Below are 26707 nucleotides of genomic sequence, written 5' to 3'. Positions count from 1 at the left end.
GAAATTTCCAATCTTTTAAAAGACATCAGCACTGATTGTCTACTCTGTGGAGGGTTTTGCATGTTCTACAGCCCAGAGGACACTGATATTATCCCAGAGGATAATGAATTTTGTGCTTTTCCACAGGGAGCTTTCTTTTGAGCAGATGACACTGAGACAGAAAAATAATAGCCGTGGCTCAAAGGAGAGGAGTGAGCAAGGAGTACTTGAACTGCAGTGTTCCAGTATTGCATAACTTAATATGTAGAATAAGTATAAAGGGCCTTAAGAGGAAACATGTTTATCCAATGCATGGGAAGACAGAGTCAGCAAAGGTGTCAGATGAAGGAAGGCAAATCATAAATCCGATCTTAAAAGTTAATAAGAACAAAAATAATTTCTCAAAAAGCAAGTTCTAGTATTCTCACCTCATTAGATCCCAGTGTGCATGATCGTGGATTAGGACAAAAAGTGTGTGTGGATTCTGCATAGAGTTTTGCAGAAAGACTTTGAATTTAATCTGGGCTTCTGCATCTAGTTTTAGAACATACTGTTCCACCTTCTGCTTTGTAAGATGTTGCTTCTCCAACCCAAGTTCTAATAAAATACCTGGAAAAAAACGGATCAAACGTCAGGATTTCCAGATACAAATGCTTACAGTTTCCTGTAAATCTAGCTAATAATGCTAACTAATGAGCACCTGAATGCCAGAGATGAAACAAAGTCTGCTGATAAGTCACTTCAGAAGGTGGAACACAAATCAAGAAATCAATTTTCTCAAAGGAACCCAAATCAAGATTTTGAGTGCTGGAGTCAGCAATTGAACAAATATGAGACAGCAGTTTCTGAGCTACTGCCAGCTGGAATGGTCGAATCTGATGTCGCTCGATCTCATAACCTAGAAAAAGACAGAATTATTTATATATATATACCAAAAGTCTAATCCAATGTAAAACTGTACAGCCTGGAAAAGAATGACTGGTCTATTCTTTAAGGAGTCAGAGTTCTGTTTTAAGAAAATCTACACAGAACATGCTAAGAAAACTTTATGCACTTGGGCATTTTATTCCTGCAAGTCTCTTAACTATCTAAGAGCTAAAGCTGGACTTTTGCGATAACGTTCTGCTACCAAGGAAGTAAGATTTAAAGCTTCAGGGAGTACAGTTCTCATGGAATAAAGCTAAGCATACACCAGTGTAAATCTGGATATCCCAAGACATGAGCTCACGATCACCTCAAAACAGAATTCTTCAAGAGCCCAGGACTCTAACCAGGTACATCTAACTGCACAGCTAAAGACCTACTCTCAAGCATCCGACTCTATTACCTTTTCAGAAAATCCTCCTTACTTGTACACACAGCTGCTCCTGTTCCATTCAGTGCTGTTGATTTATTTGCTGAAGCAGACAGTGATGAAGAGATGTGACCTTGGTTTTCCTGGTAAAATTTCTCCAGCAAAAGATCGATGTCACCCTCTATCAGATAGAAATGAGAGTGATAAAAACATCCAGGTTGATAACATCTGCATTTCATGCTGACTTCCTTTAGTAGATCTCAAGGAGTTTTGTGTATGCTAGGTGGCTGTCCTGTCCTTGGCTTACTGGATATTTTGTACACTAATCCTATCATCAGTTTCCATTGCATTATTTTTTTTTTCAGCTTATCACTAATAAAGTACACATCAGGCCAAGGAACGACAGATCGGCTCTGCAGACTTTGGTGGCTTAGGACAACTAGAGAATGTAGTAGAAAACTAGTTTGAAGGTTGTGACCTAAATCAACAAAGACAAAAACCTGAACGTAACCTGTGTATGTCCTGACCTCTGTAACTATTTGTACTGTTCAGTGATAAGCATTAGAAGAAGCTTTTCAAAATCTGATGAAAAAAATGAGGTTTTTTTACACAATATTAAAGCAAGCAAGGTATGTTGTACTGAGCTAAGTACATCTGCAAATACATCCTGTTCTGTTTAGCAGGGACCCTGCTTACAGACAAAAGCTATTCAGAAAATTCAGCGTGTCTGTCCTGAGTACTTAATATTTTCTCAGCAGTTGAAAAGATGTTTGAGCATGTCTGTAAACTATATTAGAGTGGCAGGGTCTGCTCTGTGAAGTGCAATCCAGTGGATGTAGATGGCAGCTCCTTTCAGGATGTTCATTTACTTGTTGTGCTCAAACAGCAGTAAGAGTTATTTTGAGAATCATAACTCAAAGATACTAGGAACAGAGACACCAGCATAACTGCATGATGGCTCTAGGAAGACAGGTGTCTCTTCAGGGACTAGTGAAAATATCAGCACGTATTCAGAAAGCATTCTTGCCTTCTCAGTACAGATTTCATGACGCGATGTGAATGGTGAAGAGGACTGTGAAATGCATTAACACTGACAAGCATGCTGCATTTGCTCTAGCAGTGTGATACAGTTACATTTTTCACATGGCTGGATCTATCCACAGAAAACCCTGCCTGCAGTAATCTTCAATATACTCAGTTAAAAATGATCCTGTAGAGCTGGCTCTGCAGTTATCTTCTCTTTCCTATGCATCAAGATCAAGTTCACAGTACGACTTCCTTCCTTCAGTAAAATAATTCTGGTCTACCACAGTCCAAATTAATCATGTGCTTGGGGCAAAAGAATTTATCGATTTATATGCATATAGGGGCTTGTGTATTATATAGATGGATTTGCATAGCTAAGAATAACACATTCAGCTTCTTGCTGGCATATTTTTATAAACCTGAGGGATTTAGAAACTGATGCTTCTAGGAGGAAATGCAATTCAAATGTACTTTCGCAACTTTGTCCTGCATTTTTTGTATACATTTGTAATAATGTCTTGCTTCAAGGAAGCGTGAACACAGCTACTTTCACCCACTAAAAAGACTGACAGACTTGGAAAGAAGCATATTTACAGCACATTATGTACCTGGGCAGAGGGTGCTGAAGAAGGACCCCAGGGATTCCACTTTGCCTGTGACCAGCTGATAGTTTACTTCTTTTTGGTAGTCTGAAGGAGTGAGCATGCTCTCAGACAGAACTCTTGCCTGATACTTTCCTAAAAGACAAAACCCATCATTTTGAAAGCACTTCAAACTTACACTAAAAACATTATAAGTCATAATCAAAACACCTCCTGGCTAAATGAATCCTCTCCCTCCAAAAAAAACAAAGGCCAAGATGAGATTTTGTTCTCTCTTATACAAGCACGTACCATGTCAGCTGAAACCAGTAAGGTTGAAAGAGCGTTGTATAAGAGCTGAGAAAATGTTCAATCCTGTGCTTACAGTAATACCCCAGTCACACAGAGCAGGAAAGCATTACACACTGTCCACTGTTAGTTTTCTATTCTTTGTTTCTAGTAGTGCCTTTGTAAGGTCACAGCTAATACAGGCAGAATAGGATTACTGGGGGGAGATCCAGCTGTGCAACAGCACCTTGGGTTCATCAAAACCCATTACTTTTTGGTCACGGCTCTTTTCTCCTGAGGCAGCTTATTGAAAATCCTTATAGCATGGGCTGACTCTCTTTTGCCTAGAGAAACTCCTGAGATTTTACCTGTTATCACAATGCAGGAATCAATGGCTCGATTTCTGCTAGCACAGATGATCACCACGTAGTTTGTCTTTATTAATTTTCCTTCAATGAGCAGCTTAAACATTTCTGAAAGCCCTTCAGCCAGAGAGTAGCTGCATTCAATGATGTGGACACTGTCATTACAGGAGCTGGCTGCCAGTCCTGCCAGCCAGGGGAGCTGGGCTGAGGTCACTGGAGCGATCTGGCTGGGCACCTGAGGAAAGGTCTGTGGAATCATCTGTTGGTACTGACGGATTTCAGAGAGGTGTGATTCTCGCCAAGAGCGCATGAATATTTGTTCCAGATCTTCAATCAGAGGGACTTGGTCTGAAGCTAAAAAAAAAAAAAAACGAAGAGGAAATTCTTCATATTATGAAAATTCAACAAAGCTGTTGGGCTAAAAATGGCTTTTTAAAAAAACAGTGTGGTTCTTTTTAGAGATGGTTGTGTTTCAGATTTATGCATGCATGGCTATGGTCATTAGAAGACGTGAACTATATCTTTCAATTTTGAAGTGTCTTTGCGAGACTCAAATACAGCTGCTGTAATTGGAACCTGACTATCAGTTATCAGAAGATACTTAAGAGTTTTATGTCAATATAGTAATATTTATTAATGACCTGAGTGGTCAGGCACTGGAATAGCCTCCCAGGGAGGTGGTGGAGTTGCCATCCCTGGCAGTGTTCAAGAAGCGTCTGGATAAGGGAGCTAGGAGATCTGGTTTAGGGGTTTTCTGTAGGTACAGTAAAAGGAGAACAGTTGGACTAGATGATCTTGTAGGCCCTTTCCAACCTTGTGATTCTATGATTCTATGAACTATGGTCTATATGAAAGAGCAATGAATTACAGCTGTTTTCTTATTTTTTTTTTTCACTTGCTGAGATTCCCTCTTATAGGAAAGTGCAAACTTTGTATCATTATATTTTAATCTAAGTTTGGTCTTCAGGAACAACTAATATATGGTTTTAAAAAATCATCTTACCTAGCTGAACAAGGTAGTAGACAGTCAACAAAAGCTGCATCTCTTCTGAAATAGGCTGTATTGTCGGGGCACCATACTGTTCATATGCTCTAGATAAAGACTGTGAATTTCTGTAACAGGTATACAGCAGAGGACTCACTATCACATCATTAATGTTCCCGCAAAGATATGGGAAGTTTCCATGACCTTAGAAATAAACAACGTTCGTACATATCACATTCATTTCATACTTCAAAAGTTTTAATAGTAGATATTTCAAAAAATGAGAGCTTTAGAATTGTTTAGCAGTTGGATTTATCTTTATATCTCTTTTATATCTCAAAAAAATAAGACCTGAGATCTTGTTGAGGGGGTGGGTTTTTTACCTTTAAAAATAACTGGCTTTGCTTTACAGATTTTCAGCAGGTTGTCAGGAACTGAGACAGGTTCTCCTGAGCCCACCATTGGAGATGAGGCTGGCCCCACCAAAGCAGAGTGTGGTAGAGATGATAGGCTTCCTCCATCTAAAAGTTTATACATAATACCTCTGGAGTGAGATCTAGTAATTGTTTCTTCAGTGATAAGTTAATCAACATCATCTTACATACACATTTGGTATAAGTGTTACATACTTCCAGTGGTGACACCACACCTTTAATGATCTTTTACCACAACGCATGCTATGCTTATTCTCTCGAGAGTTGTTTTGAGCATTGAACATGCATCCAAAGATTGTGAAATATTTATAGGTAAACGTCTCATGGTCTGAATGTATGAATATAGAGATATACATGGTATGATCTGGGGGCTTTGTATGATATAATTAGTTTTACTGATTCTAAGATTTTTTGAATATATAAAAAAATAAGATTCAGCATTTGTTCAAAACTAATTTCTTGTGGTAATTTTAACTTAAACAGTAGCATATGAAAAGAAAACATTCTGCTGAAAGCTGGTTTATTGCAGTGCACATCACTCTAGTCTGTACCTAGACTATAAAATCCAAGAAAGGGTCGAGAACACTGTGACAAATAAGTGAATTGAGATGATAGCTTTGTATCTGAGTTCTGACACTATAATTTCCCAAAGGTGTTTCTGTGTCTAAAGATGGACACGAGCACTTGTTGCAGTATATTAATAATGACTTGACGAGTGAATTCTAATTAAAGTTATGTCCAGTGACTAGAAGAGGAATCAATAAAATTGATGAACATAAATAATTCTGAAAATGTAGGTATCAAATGCCTCTCAAAACTCTTCTGAGGATCTGTGTATGTCTTTAAAATATTGCTACTTTTCTCTCATTATTTTCTGTATGATGAAACAAACTTCATCAATACCCTGTGTACAGCTTACCATTTTTAATTCTATTTGGAGCCTGTGGGTTGAGTGGTGAGTTCCATGTTTCAGTGGATGATGGAGACTCTGGTGACCAACCTTTATGGCGTTTTTTTGGAGGCCCTGAATTTGTCAAAGTTCCTGAATAACAATATTTCAGAAAAGTATTAGAATATGTTTCATTCATTTTTGTGCATGATAATTCAACACATTAATATAATATGTAAAAGCTGTAACTACTTTACACTGGCAAGTCTGTACCTCCTGGTAAAATAGTTAGACTTGCAAAAAAAAAAAAAAAAGACAAAACAAGAGTAAGAACTTGTAAGAAAATGTTGTTTGTTGGGTTTTTGAGATTTTCGTTGTTTTGTTTTTTTTAATTTTTGTTTTATTTTCACAAAAGATACTAAAGTCAAAAGTAAACGAGGAATCCTCCCATCTGGATATCTTACGTCTGCAGAACAATCTTATGTCTACGCTTTCAAAGATGACTTTTAAACTTGTACCATGTGGGGGCAGTATGTAGCCATCTGTTCTACTTAGATACCTTCCTTATTTCTCTCCACAAAACCTATTCGAGACAGATGCAAATAGAATACTGAAGAAACTAGATTCAGAATCCAGTCTGTATTGACAGAAAATGTTGTAAATTGACAGAAAAAGTTGTAAATGTAATGAAAAACCTCAATTTATAATCGAAATTGCAAAAAAAAACTATGGCAAAAAATCTTAAATTTTAACCTGAAAATTAACGTTCAAAAGGAAAGGAAGGATTACAGTGACAAAAGATTTGGAAAGGAAGAGAAATTCCTATTCATATAGTTAATTATAACATGGCATAATTTGTTTGATGTTTCTGTCAAATCCATGCAATACAGATCTTAGTGTTAATTAAAGAACAAATCCAAATACCTAGCACCGATGGTCTTGTCAAAGCAGACAGGTTATTTTTCACCAGCTGTTGTTTAGGAGATTCCTTGCCATTGTAGGCTGCTGAGCCAAATGTTGCTGTGGGTGGAATATGATCTATGGCTGTAGCTGGCAAGAAAAAAAAGTATTTACAATAAATGCTTCTAGATCAAGATTCCTAATTGACATAATAAAATGATCATTTACTTTAATGGAGCCATCAGGATCCATAAGAGTCACATGAGAATATTCATTGTGAAGCTCAGAGAGATCACTTGAGCCACAACCATTGATCACCTTTTATTTATGTAAGGTTAATGGAAAAGTAAATGTTTGAGAAATCATTGTTAATACAAAGTTTGCCTTCTAATATTAAAGCTTCTTTTCTCCACTGATGTCCATGCAATCCCAGCAGTAACGAGTCTTCTGGTTATAATGCAAAATGTCTCTTAAATATAAGGTTTGCCTTGGTTATGAACAAGCTTCACATCACCTATCTACTGTATTATTTCCTAAAATTCTGTTCATAAATCTGGGGGGAGGAATAGACAGTGAAAAGACATGAGAATTCCTTCCTTTATTCATACAATATTCTAAATCTATTTGATTTATTGTTTTGCATGTGGTAATGTCCTTATTTATTTCTTTCCATTCATAGAAACACACACAAATACACACACAGGGAGCAGTAAAAGCACACATTAACCCAGAGCGTTCTCCTTCTGCACGGTACCTGCTTGTGGAGTCCCAGGAAGAAGGTTTGGAGGAGGCTCATTCGCGGTGCTCCCGGAGAGGCCAGCGCTCTCTGGCAGCTGGCACACTGTGCCTGAACAGGTGCTGGATGAGGACTGCCGGCCTCTGAGTTCTTAAGAAAAAAAGAGACTTCTTATCCACTGACAACAGTGATAGTTGCTTTTTTCTGCGGTAATTTCACATGTGAATTACTTAAAGGCTACAGCACTTGGAAGGGAAGAACTGGTGGCATCACACATGCCATCCTCTTATTAGGGCAGTCAATTACTTTTTACAGCTGCACTTTAAGAAGACTTTCTTTCAACTGATCCGTCTTAGGTTTTACACAGACGCCAGTCCCGGTAATATCCAAGCTTGGATGACAAAATCCAGAGCTCAAGTAAGACAGCTTCATTATCTTACCTGCCCCTTTCCAGCAGATTACAGATCCTTTCGTCAGAGCTCCCTGTGCATTCCTGACCAGATAATACTTTAAGTGTTTCTGTTTCTTGGGCTGAGTGGTCAGTTTAAGGTTAATGTGATTTGAGAATTCTGTAAAGTAGCAGAAACCTTTCTTGCCACAGCCAACACAATTGCCAGAGAAGCCTGATAAAACAATACATATAATCCAGTAAGATAGGTTGGTGATTGTTAATAATTTCAAAACATGACTCTTCCCTGCAGAAAAAAACAGTTTTGTTTTGTTTTACAGATTTAACTTTGTATAAACATTATAATCCAAAAAACAGTACATCAAGTCCTCTCTGTTGCACTTTGGCTTGTAGACTGCATAAACAGAGCCCCACATGAACAGAAAATGTAAAATAAGACACATCTTTCATTTTCTCCCACTGGAAATAACAATCACAGTACCCACTCATTCAGTACCCACAAAGCATTAAAACAAAATATTTCCGGCTGAACTATGCTAAATCACATGCTTACCACCACAGAAAGTTTTACTTCTTCATAAGCTTGCATTGAAACTTAAACATTCAAGGAAGCCTCAGGAAATTAAGTATATTTAATCTACTATATTTAATAAGATCTAAGTTCATTTAAGCACCAAGCTTCTACTATAGATGTTTGCTTAGAGAAGAAAAATACTAATGCCTTCTTAGGATATTGATTTAAGTAGATTTCTCAAGTAGATTATATGGCTGGACTGTGTTAGTGCTTCACAACACTTCGAGCTATTTATGATTACGAACAGAACATGTCTGCAACTTTAGAGAACACGACACAGATGCAATCCTCGCACGTAAAGAAGCTCATTGTACTCAGGCTTTAATGGGGCATTTCCAGGGATACTGCCATTTCCTCTCATTCTGAGGTATAAAATCTGAGCTTCAAAGAGGAGCTCATGATGGTGATGCCATTATCACCATAAATAAAGAACAATCCTTGAACAGCTAATTAAGACTTAGCTGCTTTTTATTCTTAAACAACTTGATTTTTCCATTTTCCAAAGTGCTTCCATGAGAAAATTTTGTGCTGCATCTGAACAATTATCTCAAAATACTTAATTCTTGCAAGGAAATCATATAGTGTGTATATAGAAGATAATGTTCCCCATGGAAATTTTCCCTCTAACACCTGTTTCTTAGTGTACAACCTGAGTATTTTCATTAATTTTCAAACTGTTCAGAAGAATTCATTAGAAATCTAAGTTTATGAGGCATTCAGTTGGTATCTATGGTAATAAGTGAACAATAACTACTGAAAGCTGCCTATTATATCACTGAGGCTGATAGGTAAAATGATAACGGTCATTATGACTCTTAAAACTGGGACAAGTCAAGACTGCTAAATCCTCTGTGTTGTATCAATCAACACAAAAGCATCTGTCTAACATCACAGAACGTTCAGTTGCTGCAATAAAAGCAACAAAGGGAAACAAAACTATAATGGATGCAGTAAAGGCTGTAGAATTTACATGCATTTTAGGCAGATTAAGAAGCTACAGAAAATAATCCTGCTAGCAAACAAAAACTTCCTGTACATCTTGGCAATATGATGAGCATGAGCAGCAGCACTGCAGTTCTGTACTCGTTGCTACTTACAAGGCCTTTCCAAATGGAAACATGAGGGGACCATTTCCAAAAGTTAAACAGAAGTACTTTTACCCTTTTCAGGTTTTATTGTTTTGCTGAAAGTATCCAGCTGCTTTTAAAAGCCACACGTGGAAATATTGCTGCAACAGAATATGGACACAAAATATGGACACAAATATGGACACAAAACCTTTTCACGTGGACACTACACCACCAGTCACTACTGATAACTCTTGTAAATCATCAGAAAACTAAGAAAGATTTAATAAAAAGTACCTTGTACCTGAAACAGCCTTTTGCCCTAAGTCATCTATTTTTAACTTTGTCTGCTTGGCAGAGTCTACTCTTCAAGGTCTACTGGAGAATTAGTTTTCACCAGCTTTAGCATACAAGTGAGATTTAATAAGAATTAAACCAGAAGAGTCTGCTTGTTTTGAAAACTCTTTGGAAAATAACTTAGAAGCTTATTTTTCAGTTTTTCATTCAAGTCAGACTATCATCTCTCATCTCAGTTCTTCCCACCTCCCCTGAGCTGAGTTCTTTCTAGAAAGCACCTGCCAACACTGAATTTCAACCCCTTCATTCTGACTGACACATTCTCTGATGACACCACAGATACAACATAGAATGACTTTATAATTTCAGTGCCGTATGATGTTCAATCATTATTCTTTCCAGGGCTGCTTTACAGATTGAAGAGTCCATTGCCATCCTTGCAGCAGACGGATTAAGACTGAGAACAGTGTTCATCATAATGACTTGGGGGTCCTAGTGAATGAAAAGTTGGGCATGAGCCAGCAGTGTTCTTACAGCCAGGAAGGCCAATGGTATCCAGGGCTAAATAAACAGAGGGATGGCCAGCAGGGAGAGGGAGGTGACTGTGCCCCTCTGTTCTGCTGTTGTGAGGTCCTATCTGGAATCTTTTTTACCTGAGGAACCCAGAACTGGACTCAATACTCCAAGCGTGGCCTCACTAGGGCAGATTAGAGGGGGAGGATCACCTCCCTCAACCTGCTGGCCATGCACTTTTCAATGCTCCCCAGGATTCCATTGGCCTTCTTGGCCAAAAGGGCACACTGCTGGCTCATGGTCAACCTGTTGTCCACCAGGACACCCAAGTCCTTCTCTGCAGAGCTCCTTTCCAGCAGGTTGGCCCCTAAATTGTATTGACACATACAGTTATCCCTCCCTAGATGTAGACTCTACACTTGATACTTGCTCTCATTAAACCTCACCAGGTTCCTCTCTGCCCAACTCTCCAGGTCTTGCTAAATGGCAGCACAGCCTTCTGTGGTGTCAACCACTCATCCCAGCTTTGTATCATCAGTAAACTTGATGAAAGTGGACTCTCTCTTCATCTAGGTCACTGATGATGTTGAACAAGGCTGGACCCACTACCAACCCTCATTCTGTGCATGCCCTGTTTACATGCAATGGCTGGAGCTAACAGCTGATAGACAGGAGAGCTTGCTTTATAAACAAGACACATTAAATATTCTTCCATATATTATAGAAAGGACAAAGGTCAGGGGAGCTGGGGCAGCCATAAGGTGACTCAATATATCTATGTCATGCAACTGATTTCACAAGAGAATTAGAAATCAATGCCTAGAGTTTTGGGGCTAAAAACCTTTCACCTTTAGGTCAGCAGTTCAAACCCAACTCTGTTCAGTAGCGACTCAAGGCTGCTACCCTCTGAAGATTGTTTAATCAGAAGACATTTAATTGCATCTTATATCTTATTACATACATTTGCTTGAATTTGCCCACATCACAGTGAACTATTATCCAAATAATCCTTGTGGGTCCCTTCCAACTCAGGATATTCTATAATTTAAAAAGCACTTCCATGCTAAGGGCCCCACAGTCAGTAGCGGGACCTTGGACTAAAGGAATATGAAGCCCAATCTACTCTATGACTGGGCAGTGGTTCCTTTGTATTAACAGTGAGCTTGCACTAAGGATAAATGGAATACTTAGGGTGGAAGGATATCTATCACCAGTTGGCCTGGCTGAAAATTTTCTTCCTTTTTTTTTCTTTAAAAAATGAATGGGGTTTTAATTAACGTTGATATTTATGTAATGTTAAGATTTCTTTGAAAGTTTCCAACTAGCTTAACGCTAAGAATTAGTATGGTTTTAACTCTTCAACAAAAGTATTTCTTCAGTTCTGTTCACAAGCAAAAAGCACACAAACACTGACAATGCTTCACTTTTTCTCCCTCCCATTCAGTACCATTCCATTTGAAGACCAAAGGCCTTTATTTAAAAAATAAATGAAATTAATATGTTCATGTTGAGACTGCATTGTACAGGAACTCACAACTATAACAAAAGCCAAATTGAACAGTGTATATTCTACCAGAAGTGCCACAGACTTTATACTGCAATCTTTTCATCTCACAGCTTACAATGCAAGCAAACTAATCTTTTCCTCTGTTGTCCTGACCTCAGGGACCCACTGAAAAGAAAAAAAAGGAAGGATTTCTTTTTCCCTGATAGGAAAATGGGCAGCTGTTAGGTCTTTGGGGAAGGAAAATGATGAGTGAATAGCTGCTTTGTTTATCATGAGAGACCCTCCTTATGAGTAAGAATTGGAGGGAAAAATGAAAAAGAGAAAAACCTTTGGGAGTGATACATATTAGCTGCACTTATAGGAAACCATAAATATCACACTATCGCAGCTCATCCTCCAGTCAAGCATTCCTTCAGGCTACAAAACAAAAAGGAACAGTTTCCTAGAGCCCACATCTGAATTTGTTTTGCAGGGTAGCAAAACTTGGGATCTAACTCGATGAGTGGAGATAAACAAAATATGCTCTCAGGCTCCTCAAATACAAAAAGCGTTTTCCTTAGCAAAAATATTGCTTTTTCCAGAAAACAGAACTTTTCCATGTAATAAAACACACACTGTAAAAACAAAGAAACAAAACAACCTTGCTCTTCAACAGGGACAGCTTTCATGTTACAAACACATATTTCTAGATGGTGGAGCAACTCATTATCACGATCAATAAATTGGCACAATATCAGCAGCCCCTCATGGGAATGAGGCCGTAAATCAAAAGCTGGGCAAGAAACTCCTGAGACATTTTGTTTTCTCCTGGAATTTCTGTATGTTCCATACAAAGAAATTATTTTGGGGGATAAAATAATCCCACAATAGTCAGCAATAACTGCTTTACAAAAACACAATATCTGGAGAGGGAAAAAAGGACAGGATTTTTTTAGGAAATAATATGGTTCAAGGGTTAGAAGTGATGTGCCAGAATTGCCAATAAACCTTAACAAAAGTGTGGGATGTACTCCGACTCACAGAGATATCTAATTTCAATTCAAAATGAATTCAATTCAGAAAAGCTTCAAGAATCACTTCCTGTATTGTTCTGAAAGGCCAAGATCTCTGAGGGCAGCGTGGCTTAAATTCAGAATATAAAAATAAGCCTTCTGCCTTATCTTTAAAAATAAAAGTATCGAGAAGAGCTTCTACACTTCATGGAGTCTACAAAAAGTTTTCATCTTAAATTTAGCACAAGACAGGTAACTGTGTAATCGAAAGAGCAGAGAATTTAAAACAAGAGCAGCTCTGTATTTTAACTTACTGCATCTGAAACTGCGACTATTGATGTCTGCTCCTAATCCTACTTACCTGGATCTGACTTGCATCAGTGTATGAAAACCAGAATAAAAATATTGTCTATTCTACCAATAGCATTCCATCCTCATGTCAATGAGATCTATCATTTTTTTCATCAGGGAAATTTCTTTTTCAATTTATAGATGAAGATTTTGTAGCCTGAAGATCCAAATGCAAATCCTTTCACATTTAATCTTGTTATAGAATACACAAAGCTTATCCTAAATTATCACTTTTTTTTCTTGCAGAAGAACACGATTCACTAGAATTTAAACGCAGATCAGCCAAAAATAAGCATCTAAGTTGATCTAAGTTGTTTAGAAGAAGAAAACAGTATTAAATAAGCAAGCAGAGGACACAAGTAGTACAAAACCTCTCAGTTATGCTCCCATTGCCTTTTTCTGTTCGTGTTTAGCATGCAGTTAACAAGTACACTACTTCCTCTCCACTAACAGCCTGAGGAGCTTAAGCTGTTAAGAGTGCTAGCTCTGAATGCTTTGAGTGGTACAACATTCCTGTCTTTATCTTTAAAATGACAACACGTGGGTGATTTATAGTCCTTCTAACTCTTTTACAATCACTAGTCAAATCTACTGTGACCAATCCAACTCTGCAAGATCACGTGAGGAAAGAAATTACTGTACACGGAATGACATTATCCACCTTCACACTATACTGTCATCCCAAATGCCTTGAAGAGTGGCTCAAAATGAGATAACAACTGAGTTCACGTCATATCCCTCAGTGTTTGTGAAAGAAAATGGTTAAAGGGCACAATGACAAATACTTCCTTTCTGCTATCTAAAGCACAGACTGGTACATAGATAAATGACAAGGTATTTTTTGAACAAAATAATACATAATTACCCAAGAATGTCTGACTTCAGTAAGAGCTCTCCTTCTACATTATATACTTTTTGTCCCAGTTTATAAACTATTCCACTTTACAAACTTCAATATTTAGTTCATTCATTCATTCACATGGTTGTGGATTGGCCCTGATTGTAGTATTAATTTGGATGTGGATAATGGCAATCATAAGGGCTACAGTGAAAATGGAAAGTCTCAGTTTATGTCAGAAATTGGACACTTAAAATTTTCTTGCTTCTTGTCCATTTAAGTATTCTGCACAATTTGTTCTCTTAAAATAATATGCATTGTAAGACTGAATTCATTGTAAGACTGAATTCAAACGCAGCATTACTTGATTATACATTAAGGAAAAATTTCAACATGGAATACTTCATATTTATTTTTACTGTGATAATAGCAAAAATTCATAGGTTAGGATCCAGAATTCATTCTGTTGTTTAAACATAGTGGAGAATACAATCCCTGCTCCAAAAGAATGAATGAAAATGGTCGTAGTGGATAAGGATCTGGGCAACCTGATCCAGTGCTTGATTTAGAGGCTGGCAACCCCATGCATGAGCAGGGGTTTGAAACCAGATGATCTTTGATGTCCCTTCTAATCCAAGCCTATGATTCTATGTTAATATTTTACAGTACAAACTATGGTCAAACTGTTTACATATATCATGCAGCCAGAAAGGTTCACTTTGACAGATCTACACTCTGTCCAACTACATTACTATCTGGAAAACTAAAATAGGGAGCAGTTCAATTCCAGTTACCAGATGTGTAGCTCCAGCAACTGGATCAAAAAACAGACCAGACAGTGACTTAATTCTTGGGCTAATGGACAGAAGATGATGAAGAATTTTTAATGAACTGATTTACTCTGTGTCTTTCCAAAGTAAACATAGCCAGCTCTGAGCTGTTATCTTGTTGTCCATCACCAATGAGAGTTACTGTACAGACATAAGAGAAATAACATCTGCTGAACTCACTCTGCAAAAAAAGACTATCTATTAATTGTAGACCACAGAAGTGTTCACTTAATGAGACCACAAACACTTACCCAACAGGGCATTGCGCCCATTATCATCTGGAAGGAATCTTTTATCCACAGCACATACTAAGAGATGATCAGGTAAATTTGGTGACTTGGCACCAACGAGTAAAAACCCCGATGGTACCTCAATATGTTCATTGGAAATCGAAACCAGTCTCAAATCTTTACCAGCCTGGCAGAAACCTAGGAAAATAAATAAATAAATAAATAAATAAAAATAAACATCAATTCAGTGTACTTTAAGTCAAGACTTTTCACTTTAATACAGGTAATCAATAAAGATCTTCAAATAGTTTTATTGAAAAGGAAAGTGGTATCTTCTAAGGCCAAGAGCAAACTAGGAGATATAGATGTTTTCTTTTCCCCGCCTTTTGGTCACCATAAACAAATACCATCAGTACAATAAACAAGCTCAAATTTGAAAATCCACAGTGAACCTTCTCATGATGATGTCACACAACGCCACAGATATTCATGGGCTACTTACTAATGTCATTGTAACTACAGTCAGATCTTCAAAAATGCATATAATAGTTGTAAGTACCTAGTGAACTTCACTGGTTTACCTGGTTTTTTGTTTTTGTTTTGTTTTGAATAATTCTTACAGCAAAACTGAATTAGGTGCATCTCAAGTAGCAAAAACTGATGATAAAAGCTGAGAATTACCGTACTTGTTATAGTGAATGTTATGCCTGTGAACTCAACCTTGCCTTGTTGTGTCCTTATGCCAGGTGTTCTAGCACAAAAACTTATCTACCACATTTAGTAAGGGCCTTTGTCTAACAGATAATGAACAGTGGAATGCTTAGGATTTCCACAACATATAAATGATCTTGTTCTGGTGAGTTATAGGGAAAGACTCCAGTCATACCTATTTCAGCAAGACAAAATGCCTTCTGATTGCATGTTTAGCTCACTTCTTACCATCAGTAGTGCAACATCCTTCCGGGGGAGGCTTCATCTGGTAAGAAACAGGACTACTTGACTCCGAGCCTTCTTCTTCCTCTTCTTCTTCCTCTTCCTCATTATCTGCTCTGCTGCCTGCTACAAATTGTGATAGCATAAATGTCTTAGAAAATAGAAAATGCTGGCAACAAATCACTGAATGAACAAGGTGACCCAGTTACAGAAAGTATTACAGAAAACTGGATTCTCTCCTCTTGACAATGAATTTGACATCACCAGCTCTAAAGCTATTTGTTCTTTCTGTGAAGCTCCAACTTGCAGTTTTATACTGACAACAGAATGTCTTCGATTAAAACTAAAAAAGGAATATCTTAGATCTTGCCTCAAAAATAAAACAAAGTATCAAAAGCATGACACAAGTGCACCTGAGGAAGCTAAAAAGCCAAGGGGCAAATAAAAAGACGCCTTTATTTATTATTCAAAAAATAATCTCTATTTTTAAAATAACTTCATGAGTTTGGAGATCTAATTCATGGTGTCTGAGCTCTTGCTGATCACAACAGTGTAACTGTATCCTTTATTTATAATGTTAACAGCTGCAATAAACACAAATTCATTACTTTAGAACACACTGGCTGTAGTCCAAGTCCAGGTTTTTATCAATGAGGTGCTGATCATGTCCTTGGTGCTGTGGACTGAAGAAACAGTTCCTTCTTGAAACTAGGTTCAACCACAGCTGATATCAGAGCAAGAAAACCTGATTCTCATGCAGCCCATTTCCCACTAGAACCTGAGCTCTGAGCAAAACGCTGCCGCTCTCTGCACAATGCCAAGGAATGGCACATGTCTGGAAGACAATGCACAGAGGTCTTACATAGCTTCAAATAATTCTATAGGCAATTATGCTTGTGTAAGTGACCATAAAGGCATACACTTACAATAAGTATGTTTGAGGTTTTTTTCAAATTTAAATGTAGAGATGGGAAAACTGTAGTCACTGGAAAACAATTGGTTTTGAACTCTGCAGAAAATTGTACCGTCTAGGTGAGAAATGTCCAACTTGTTTAACTTGTTTCTGGCACTGATCTTGACTATGTTACCTTGTATAAATTATTTATACCGCATCTGCCTCACCATAGAAAAACCTACTCTACTGAGGACTAATAAGAAGTTATGGCCAAGAACAGTCCAAGTATATGAACAAGACAATGTCAGGGCTACAGTTCATCTAAATTATACTATTTCTGAGAAAAAACAACTGAGCAAATGAAACTTAGGAAATGGTCTTCTCTAAAAAGAGAAAGTCCTGTGTGCTATACAACAACTTGAACAAGATTTACCAGCCTTTGTATCCTGTCTTTACCTTTACAACAGAACAACTAAAGGTATCATAAGCATCCTTAATAATCTTCTACAGTTTTTTGTACCTTATTATTCACAACAAAAATTAAAGTGTATCTCATTCAAAAACCTGTCATTTTTTAATTGCCATTTACTATATAAATTGCAGCAGTGTATGATAAATTGTAAGATAACAGACCTATGTTCTCAATCACCAAAGATTTCTCCAAATCTTCAATTTATACATGCATATAAATCTGAGCAAGCAGGTAACTTATTTTTGTCAAAATAAAAGATAGTGCATTGTGCATTTTAATCAAATTCCAATATAACTATACACATATTTAGATCGTAATATATCCAAAGAAAGACTTTGAACACTGCAGCTTTTCTGCATCCCTATTTTAAATGTTTGTGCTGACCCCTAGGAGAGCAAACAGCAGAATTGTGTTGGAGCAGAAATATAAAGTCCACAAATTCCTACCTTCCAGCGATGACAGCTGCTGTTCAGCTTCCAAATACAACTGAGAGAAGATTGGCCTGGGAACTAAGTTGTTTGAGCGGAGAGAGGCCTCGATAGAATTATGCAGCACTTCTTCAAACCTTGTTGTCTTGAGCTGTCCGGCATAAGAATTTCCCATCTTTTCAAACAAAAAGAAAAGGAGAAAAAAGAAAATGGATTTCAGTTTTAGTACTTAGAACTCAGTGACTGCACGTTGATGTCAGACAGCAACATTTCTCATGAAAGGGAAAATCTCCATTGTCCACAGAGAAAGGCATGGGAAAGGAACATCGACTGCAGCAGTGGCTGAGCTGATCCTGCTGGTAAATTACAGGAAGTTATCTACAAGTAACAGCTTTCTGAAATTCAGTAGAAAAGCTTTGACACCTTCTTGAAGACATGGCTAGAAATCTCAGTCTAGTAATTCCATGGTTTGTATAGCAATTGAGGAGATGCATTTTCAGTAGTCAACAATCTCACCTGTAAAACAGCCTGTTTTGTATGATTTGAACAGAATAAATTGCAAAGGATTTGGGCAATAGCACAGTTCAGTGTAGTTACCTTTCCGTGGCCCAATCATGGCTGAAAACTCACAGCTAAGGCAGGTCAACATATATTTTAGAGGTTTGACTCATGAACAGCACTGCTGTAACACGTGTTGCGGAAAATGATGGCTTTTTCTTCTCACCTCAAGCAATATTTTTCCAGGAGAAGAAGCGTATTTTTTGTAAAGACAGACATATCCATTATCTCTTTGATTTTGCATCTTAGTGAAACAGCATAATTCACTCAGACGGTCAGTGAGGAGCCAGCCCATTCCAGCTGAATATCTCAGCATTTCCTCCCCACGTCCTTTACCACCAGCTGCTTTCCCGCAAATACAATGACCTGCCATAGCCAAAAGCCATGTCAGCTTTCTTTTTCTATTACAAAGTAGCTCTTGCCCTGGGCCCCATGTCCTTTCCCTCCTCACATCACTGTGAATAGAAAGCATGAAACGTTTCCTGTTTGTGGCAGTAATTCCAAAACACTGAACAGCCACTCCTTGGTGCTGGGAGCTGCCTGGGAAATGAGCCTGTTGGGAAGCATCCTGCAGGAATAAGCCAAGCAAAAGGAAAGATACTTGGAAATAACATAGGGCGCTTCACAAATGTGAAAGAAACACCACACAAATTTGACCATTTGGATATATTTGTATGAATTTACACACCTGATAGCCATATAAAAACATAGCTCTGTATACTTCTTAGTACCATTTTAGTACCGTATACTTAACTGCATGCTATATACAGCATTAACAGAATCTCAATGCATGCAGCGTTTACAGACACGGTCAGGAAAGGAAATACACATGACTGAAAAAAAAAAGCCGAATGTACACAGAAGCAAATAAAACAAAAATTGCTATGTGTAGCATTGATGAATCCATTCACTGAAGTGTTTAAAAAAATAATGAAATGAAGCACATTAGCTATGGTCAGAGCTAATGTGGAAGTGAGGATGCATCCTCTCTTGCAATAGAAACAGCAGACAATTCCCTCTGGCTCTTCTCACTTTGAATTTTAATTACTGTTTCACCTATACCAAACCCAGCTGATGATAATGAGGAAATCCTGTCTTCATTATTGTCCTTAAAAGGATGTATTGGAGGTGTATGCACAAAACCCATGATTGGTATAATTAATTTTAGGGCTCAAATGCTGTTTCTAAACAAACTCACTAATTCTAGTCCTAATTTTAACCCATCCTTCGATCTCTATATGCCAACATCCGTGCAATAAAGACAAATAATTTATCAAGATGCCTAACAGATGTCATTCTTTTTAAAAATCTCTCCCTGAATTATTAATAATATTTGATCTTGTTAGTTTGGAGGAATCTGGTGGCCAGGGACCCATCTCCACAGTTTTGGGTGACAGGAACTGTATAGTTCTGCACAGACTCAAAATTCTGGACCAAAGAGAAATAAAATAGAAGGAACAAGCACTCAGAGTGGTAGTACTCAATGTCATACCTTCTGGATTGGAAGCACCACTCAGCTATCAGGCACTTCACATAGATCACTATATTTCAAGAGAGAGACACAACAAGAAAAAGACTGGATAACATCCAAAAGATTTTCTGTACTTAACAATTCCTGATACAGCCCTCAGATAATATCCAGAAGTTTGACTGCAGTTGCAGAGGATTGCTTTACAAGGGGCTGGATTTTACTAATTCTTAGCATGACCAAAGAAATCTGGTCTACCTGATTTCCAAACTTACTGATTTACTTCTTGAAAACCTTCCATAGAGCACAAGAAAAATAGGAAGATTTAAAATTCAACTAGAGGGAGACCCAACATTTTGAGATGACCCAAAAGCATTGTACACACATAAATACACATGCAGAACTGCTTTAAGCAATGAGGCGTGAAGGCTGACTTGCTTATTAGCACTATTTGCATCTGCTAGTGATGAATGAGAAAATACTGCAGTGTTTCAGTATATAAACTATCTCCCATTGGTACAGACAGCTATTATTCTGTACTGTTTCTTAAGAATAGCAACAGATGCCACATTTACTGGCACCTTTCATACTTGTTATATAGAGACCGCTAGTGGACACATCAGAAGTCCTATCTCTAATGCTGATGATTCCAGAAATTAACATCACTAGATGATAAGTTTGGCATTAACACATTCAACACAGGCACGGTTTTTCCTCCACTACAGTTCCAGTTTAATTACATGGATGGATTTGTGCAACAAAACAGAAACCTTTTGGAACTGTACATGCAGTAAGTAGTTCTTGCGTACCTGTGGGCTGTCACACTGTCAGACACAGCCATAAAGCACAGGAACGTGCTTCAGGAGGCACGGCCAATATTTTAGAGACATTTCACATCATCAAGCACACAATGCTGGAAACAGAAATTATCCACTGCATGAGATTCGCCAACATCAGCCCGTGTCATTCAGAGCCCCAGTAATTCTCTCTCTGCTGTGGGAGAGATGATTTCCATGAAGCAAGCAGGGGAGAAGCCTTGTGATGGTTGTCAGCCTCTTTTCTTCAAAGCTGCCGAGACTGTGGCACCTGAATTGTAAACTGCTGACTCTGCGGCACCAGGAAGCAAAAGCTTTGAGTCCTATTTTCCTGCTTCAATGAGCTCAGCGTTCCCAGCCCAAATTTATGCCTCTCTTGGATACAAGTGGGTGGTGCAGGCTGAAGTTTCAAATACATGTGAAATTCCAAGCCATGAACATAGATGGCAACCAGATCTATTAAAAAATAAAAATAAAAAAATCACAGGGCAACAGAAGGGTAGCCCTCGACCCCAACTACTGATAAATCAAAGAGTAAGTGACTGTCACAGCCAGTTTCCATGGAGAGCATGCAGAGAAAAATACTAGTCAATACAAAGGGGGGAATAAAACAGGAAGGAAGACCTGGACCTGGGAAAGCTGCTTACAACCATGACAAAAAAGATCGATGAAAGCACTCTGTGGAACAGAGAGTACTAAGAAACAATTGCAGATACAGCTGAAGTGGGTCAGGACAATGTATTAGAAACAAACAGATGAATGCTGCCAAAGATTGATGCCAGACACCTGAAAATGCATGTGTAGTATGTCAGTCTAAAAGATGCTAGGAGTCCTGGGGCTTCCTAGTTATTCGGCTTTAGCTTTGGCTCTTAGTTCTCTGATAGAATAGTCTATGAAATGAAGATCTACACGGCACAGCTAAGCAACCAGAAACGTTTACTGAGCATTCAGCCTAATAAACAAAGTATATGGGGAAAGTAAAAAGTAAAACTATTAACTGCAAAAGAAAAGCTCTCCAGTTCCAGACAAGGAACTGTCCTTGTTTAGAACTGAAGTCCTTCCTGTAGTAAACAGCAATTACTTGACTAGGAAATACAGAATAAAATTCAGAGTTAACAGTTTTGCCTGTTGGTTACAGACTCATCTTCAGGTTCAACTGCAGTTGAAATCATCAGGTTTTGAAGACAACGGCCATCACCTGCACTATAATAGTCTATAGTAAAAGAGTATTAATGTTTTGTGGAGATTGAAGAACTAGCATAGCAACGCCAGACATAATTTATTCTACACCTTGAGCAGGATGAGCGTCTCAGAATCAAAGAACAGCTTCATGGGAAAAGATCCCTGGAAGTATCCTAAGGAAAACAATAGATATCAGAGAACAGAAATTAATTCAAGGCTTTATACAACTGCTAGTGAAATAAGACTGCTAAAAGAACCCTTGGCTTTATCAGAAACAGAAAGTCTGTGCAAGCCCATCAAGTCCCAGCCTTTAGATACTTATAAACAGTGATGAGATTCCCTCACAGCCTTTTCTTCTCCAGGCTGAACAGTCTCAGGTCTCTCAGCCATTCCTCATAAGGGTGATGCTCCAGGCCTCTCATCATCTTTGTGGCCCTCCATTGGACTCTCTCCAGCAGGACACCATATTTTCTAATTGAGGAGCCCAGAACTGAACTCTGTACTCAAGGTGAAGCCTTACCAGGGCAGATTAGAGGGGGAAGATCACCTCCCTCAACCTTCTGGCCATGCTCTTTTTAATGTACCCCAGGATACCACTGGCCTTCTTGGCCACAAGGGCACACTTGGTTCATGGTCAACCTGTTGGCCACCAGGACACCCAGGTCCTTCTTTTCAGAACTCCTTTCCAGCACATCAGGACCTATCCTGTACTCATGCATGTAGTTATTCCTCCCCAGGCATGGACTCAGCATTTGCCCTTGCTGAACCTCATTAGGTTCATCTCCGCCCTACTCTCAGCCTATTGAGGTCTCACTGAATGACAGCACAGTCTTCTGATGTGTTAGCCAATCCTCGCAGTTTGTATCATCAGCAAATTTGCTGAGACTTGACTCTATCCCTTCACTCAGCTTCTTGATGAAGATTGGGCCCAGTACCAACCCCTGGAGAACACCACTAGCTACAGGACTCCAACTAGACTCTGCATCACTGATCAGAACCCTCTGAGCTCTGCTAGTCAGCCAGTTCTCAGTCCACCTCACTGTCAACTAATCTATCCCAGACTTCCTAAGCTTCATTATGTAAAATAATTTTATTGCTATAGCAAGAGGAAGTTCAAAAATTCCATAAGATGAGGTTTTGTTTAAGTATCCAAATCATAATCTATTAATACTTGTCTGGAAGCATTCTCTATTGAAATTCATAACTTGTTCATAGCTGAGTGCTGGAAAAGCAGATAGCTCTCTGGCAAGTTGGCAGTAGGAGAAAGAAAAAAAGAGCTCAGAAAACTGAGGGTTATGATGCAAATACATACTACTGGAAACACTTAAATACATGTCTTCATTTGAGACCACTTCCAGACCAATATTTTACTATGTACATGATGCTCATCTAAGTCTTGATAAAGGTTCTGACTTTTTTTGGTTAGTCCTTATGATAAGGAGAAACGATTATCGTCTGCTTAGCTCAACTCTGTAGTGCTAATTGGATATTATCAGCAGTCACTCTTGGATCTTCTGATTTATATCCACGTCTGTGAAGCAATTTTTTCCATTGCAGTTAAACTAGTATATCACTGAAAAGTCTCTTGCTGATCACTCTTTCATATATGAATAAAGTCATGGTTGTTCAGCAGACCACATTTGGCCATTATGTTTTAAGGGTAACATTAAAGCTTTAACTTAAACCACCAATATTTTTCCAGAAATTCCAGCTCTTTTTCTGATGCCAGATCTTAAAGCTCATATAACTCCAGTGGAATTGTATTAGAAAGGCTATGGGAAGAGCAGATCAGACTAAATTTAATAGTTTCCTATTAATTCTACTTTTGGTAATGAGCTCATGATTAAACACAGAGGCTGTGACTAAGGTTGATGGCAGGTCACAGAGAACATAATTCCACCATCTTAATACACTCATTTCCATAGAGAGAATACACTGAAAGAATACTGTGACTCAGGTCAATATACCACTTCCTTTTTCTTCTGTTACCTGGTATCTTATTTTGATTTTGAAAATTAGACTGATCCCAAGCACAAAATTTTTCCTGCATTAGCAGTGAGATGATTTCTTCCAATGACTCATGTTTCCAAGCAACAGGAGCTTGGAACAAGAGCACTGTTTGAAAGGTGCCAAGCTTTCAAGTGCCCTACGAAGAAGGGAAGAAGTCACCAAGCTTTTTGGCAGCATTAGATCCCATGTCAAATTGCTTCTGTTAATCACCAGAATCATTTTTGTCACTCAATACACAAGTAAAAAAAAAGGGGGGGGGGAGAGATGCCATCACTATCAGGAAATCACTGTTAAGGTTAAAACAGATACCTCTGCAAAAAAATCAAATGTATGCCATTTATCCAATCTACTGAAAAATCAAGCCCAATTTGTAATCTGCCCTTTGTGCAGATATAATGATTGATATCAATGGGATGAAAACAGATTGGGACAAATCAGAAGTAAGCATTCTCAGTAAAAACCCTATTTACTACTTTTCTTCCCTTCAGGCAGACAGCAAATCAAACTCTCTAATGGATCTTCCTTAATAAAAACCTACTTCACATTCTTTTCATCCATTGGAAAGACAAGAATTTCAGCTTATTTTCCTATTTTGGTGAAAGTATTCAACTGCAAACCAGCACTCATTAGTTTTGAAGAGAAAATGTTCATTTTTCAATGAAAATCCTTTAATTCATGCAGGGAATATAAGCAGAAGTGACTCATGAATATTTTTTTACAGACAAAGAAAAAAAAGAATTTACAGACTATGTCTACACATTTTTAAGCTTCTCATACAGATTCAAATTTACTTTGAAAGAAAAAATAAAACTCCTCTAAAAACAGAGCACTCTGACTTGCCATAAAGCCATTAAAATACACAGCAATGCATTAGGCTTGAAGATCCGGACTCAGGCACGTTGGCAATTTAGAGGGGAAGGAATCTAAACTGTAACAGCCTGCATTGTGGCTTTCTGAGCAAACAGAAGCTCCAATAACAACCAAATTCCTTTAGTTATTTAAAGATGAAAGGTTGTTTTGATTTTAAGATGTAGTTTAATCTTCCTTTATGACTACAGAAAACTTAAACATCCTTCACCTTAAAAGCTTGTATGACTGTGCTCACACACGAGTTGAACTTTCCTAGGAAATTAGGAATAACTTCTTTAGAAATGGTTCTCTATCTTATCTTAATAACGAGAAAAAATGCTGAACAAAGTTCAAGCTAGTCATAGTAGGAAGTCTTTGGTGAAAAGTCAAATGCTCGATTGCTAATCTAATTTTAAGAGAATTATAATCATTAATTGCAACTGATGCTCAAAAAACACCCACGTCTGCAAAAACAATTGAGCAGAAATCTTAATCAGACTTTGCATAGATGACTGAATACTCATTATTAGCTCAATTCTTAGTAATTTTCACAGGAAATCTATTTTCAGACAATGTTATCATTGATTTCCATGTTCTTGCTTTTTTGATTTCAGGTAATCCTTCTTTTCATTGACAATCATGCATGTCATTCCTTAATAAATTGACAGCTGGCCTAATTCATTGAAAGTAGGCATAAATTGGATAAGTCCAGTGCTGTAATCAAGTGGAATAAGCCTGATCTGTGATATGGCAATAAATACATTTAAGCACTGCACTTTATTCGGTAAATGCATTTACATTCCTCTGCAGGAAACAATGTAATCTGATGCAGATTTATTTGATTTTCCTTTGAGATCTCCTAAACTTTGCAGGTGTTACTGTAGAGAAAATCCCTTATCAGCAGCCCCCAGTATAGCTCAGCTGATATGCTTTACTACTTCTACAGCACAGAACCCTGACCCTATGGCTGGTCAGGCAGCTCTGCCTTGGCTCCCATTCGGCTTTTGTGTGTTGCTTTGATCAGCTCCAGGCTTTGGATGAAAGCAATTCTGTTCGAGACCACCTTCAAACTCACTTAAAAAAAGAATTACATACATAAAACCAATTGAGCCTGTTAAGCAGCAGGAAGAAGCCAAGTAGAGGGAGGAGAAAGGGAGGAGAGGAGGTGCCACAAATCAATGCTAGGAAATGATGATCAAAGTGAAGAGTGGAAAATTAGTTTAAAATGTTCCCTAAGTTGTACAGGTCTTGATCATTCCCTTTCCCAGTTTAGTAAGGGCAGAAGGTTTCTCTGCATTACCCAGGACGGAAATACAACTCTCTCTTTTCAATAACTGTCTATCACACAAGTTCTGTACCTCTGAGTACAGCAGCACTTCACATCTTAGAGTAAAGCAGTTGGAAACAGACTGGCAAGTCAGAAGGAAAAAGATTATCTTTAAATCTATGCTTCCCAAAGAAAATTCTAAAGAAATCACCGGATGGGACATATCTTACTATTTTTACCTACTGATGCTAGAGACTATTTTTGAGAACATTTTCAGAATCTGACATAAAATTACAGTCATCCCATACTGACTGTCAAGGCTTTCAATCCATCCACTTTTATTTTTCCTTAACCTGAGTCTAACCTGCTGTGCTCATTAGGGAAAGCAGTACAGCAATGTGGGGCATTGCATGCACACAGGAAGGGCAGGATGTGAAGTAAAAGCTCTTCAGAGCTGTCTGCTTCAGAGCTCCAGAAGCATAGGCAGTCTCAGATCTTTCCCTTTCCCTCACTATATACATGTGGACTGTGCAGGTTTAGAGCCTTTACTTCTTTGACAGAGAAAGGCCTTAGTGATTTCTTCTAAATGAATACGCTATGATAAAACTGTCACAGTTTCTACATAACAAAGATGAACAGATGTACAATGGAAACGGGCTAAAATGCATATAGCCATCTCTAGGGTTATGATAAGAGACAGCAAATTCTTCTTTAGGTAAATTTATTACACTGAAAAAAAATCAAA

The 26707-nt window shown here is 38.0% G+C and overlaps 1 protein-coding gene across 6 annotated transcripts in view; it reads right to left on the bottom strand.

The window, feature by feature from the left end:
* The window catches only part of GREB1 (growth regulating estrogen receptor binding 1), a 72713-nt gene that overhangs the window by 29409 nt on the left and 16597 nt on the right, over positions 1 to 26707 (bottom strand). For 4 of the 6 annotated variants that reach the window (XR_014944244.1, XM_015859463.3, XM_015859465.3 and 1 more), the window contains 14 exons: positions 17832 to 17988; positions 16025 to 16144; positions 15107 to 15283; positions 7918 to 8100; positions 7496 to 7627; positions 6766 to 6891; positions 5872 to 5994; positions 4902 to 5039; positions 4537 to 4722; positions 3537 to 3887; positions 2908 to 3036; positions 1329 to 1454; positions 680 to 877; positions 408 to 588 (listed from right to left, as the gene is read on the bottom strand). Coding sequence is in view for 5 of the 6 variants with exons in the window: in XM_015859463.3 (XP_015714949.2) it covers positions 408 to 588; positions 680 to 877; positions 1329 to 1454; positions 2908 to 3036; positions 3537 to 3887; positions 4537 to 4722; positions 4902 to 5039; positions 5872 to 5994; positions 6766 to 6891; positions 7496 to 7627; positions 7918 to 8100; positions 15107 to 15283; positions 16025 to 16144; positions 17832 to 17988 (2327 nt within the window). In the remaining variant the exon portion in view is untranslated. The remainder of the gene's footprint in view (positions 1 to 407; positions 589 to 679; positions 878 to 1328; positions 1455 to 2907; positions 3037 to 3536; positions 3888 to 4536; positions 4723 to 4901; positions 5040 to 5871; positions 5995 to 6765; positions 6892 to 7495; positions 7628 to 7917; positions 8101 to 15106; positions 15284 to 16024; positions 16145 to 17831; positions 17989 to 26707) is intronic. The other 2 variants (XM_032443690.2, XM_085542172.1) reach the window with 1 other exon arrangement.

Source organism: Coturnix japonica, chromosome 3 (assembly GCF_054131305.1).
Source record: "Coturnix japonica strain WE chromosome 3, WE-NBRP24, whole genome shotgun sequence".
Classification (NCBI taxonomy): Eukaryota; Metazoa; Chordata; class Aves; order Galliformes; family Phasianidae; genus Coturnix; species Coturnix japonica.
Note: the sequence above shows the minus strand (reverse complement) of the source record. Positions and strands in the feature narration are given on the sequence as shown.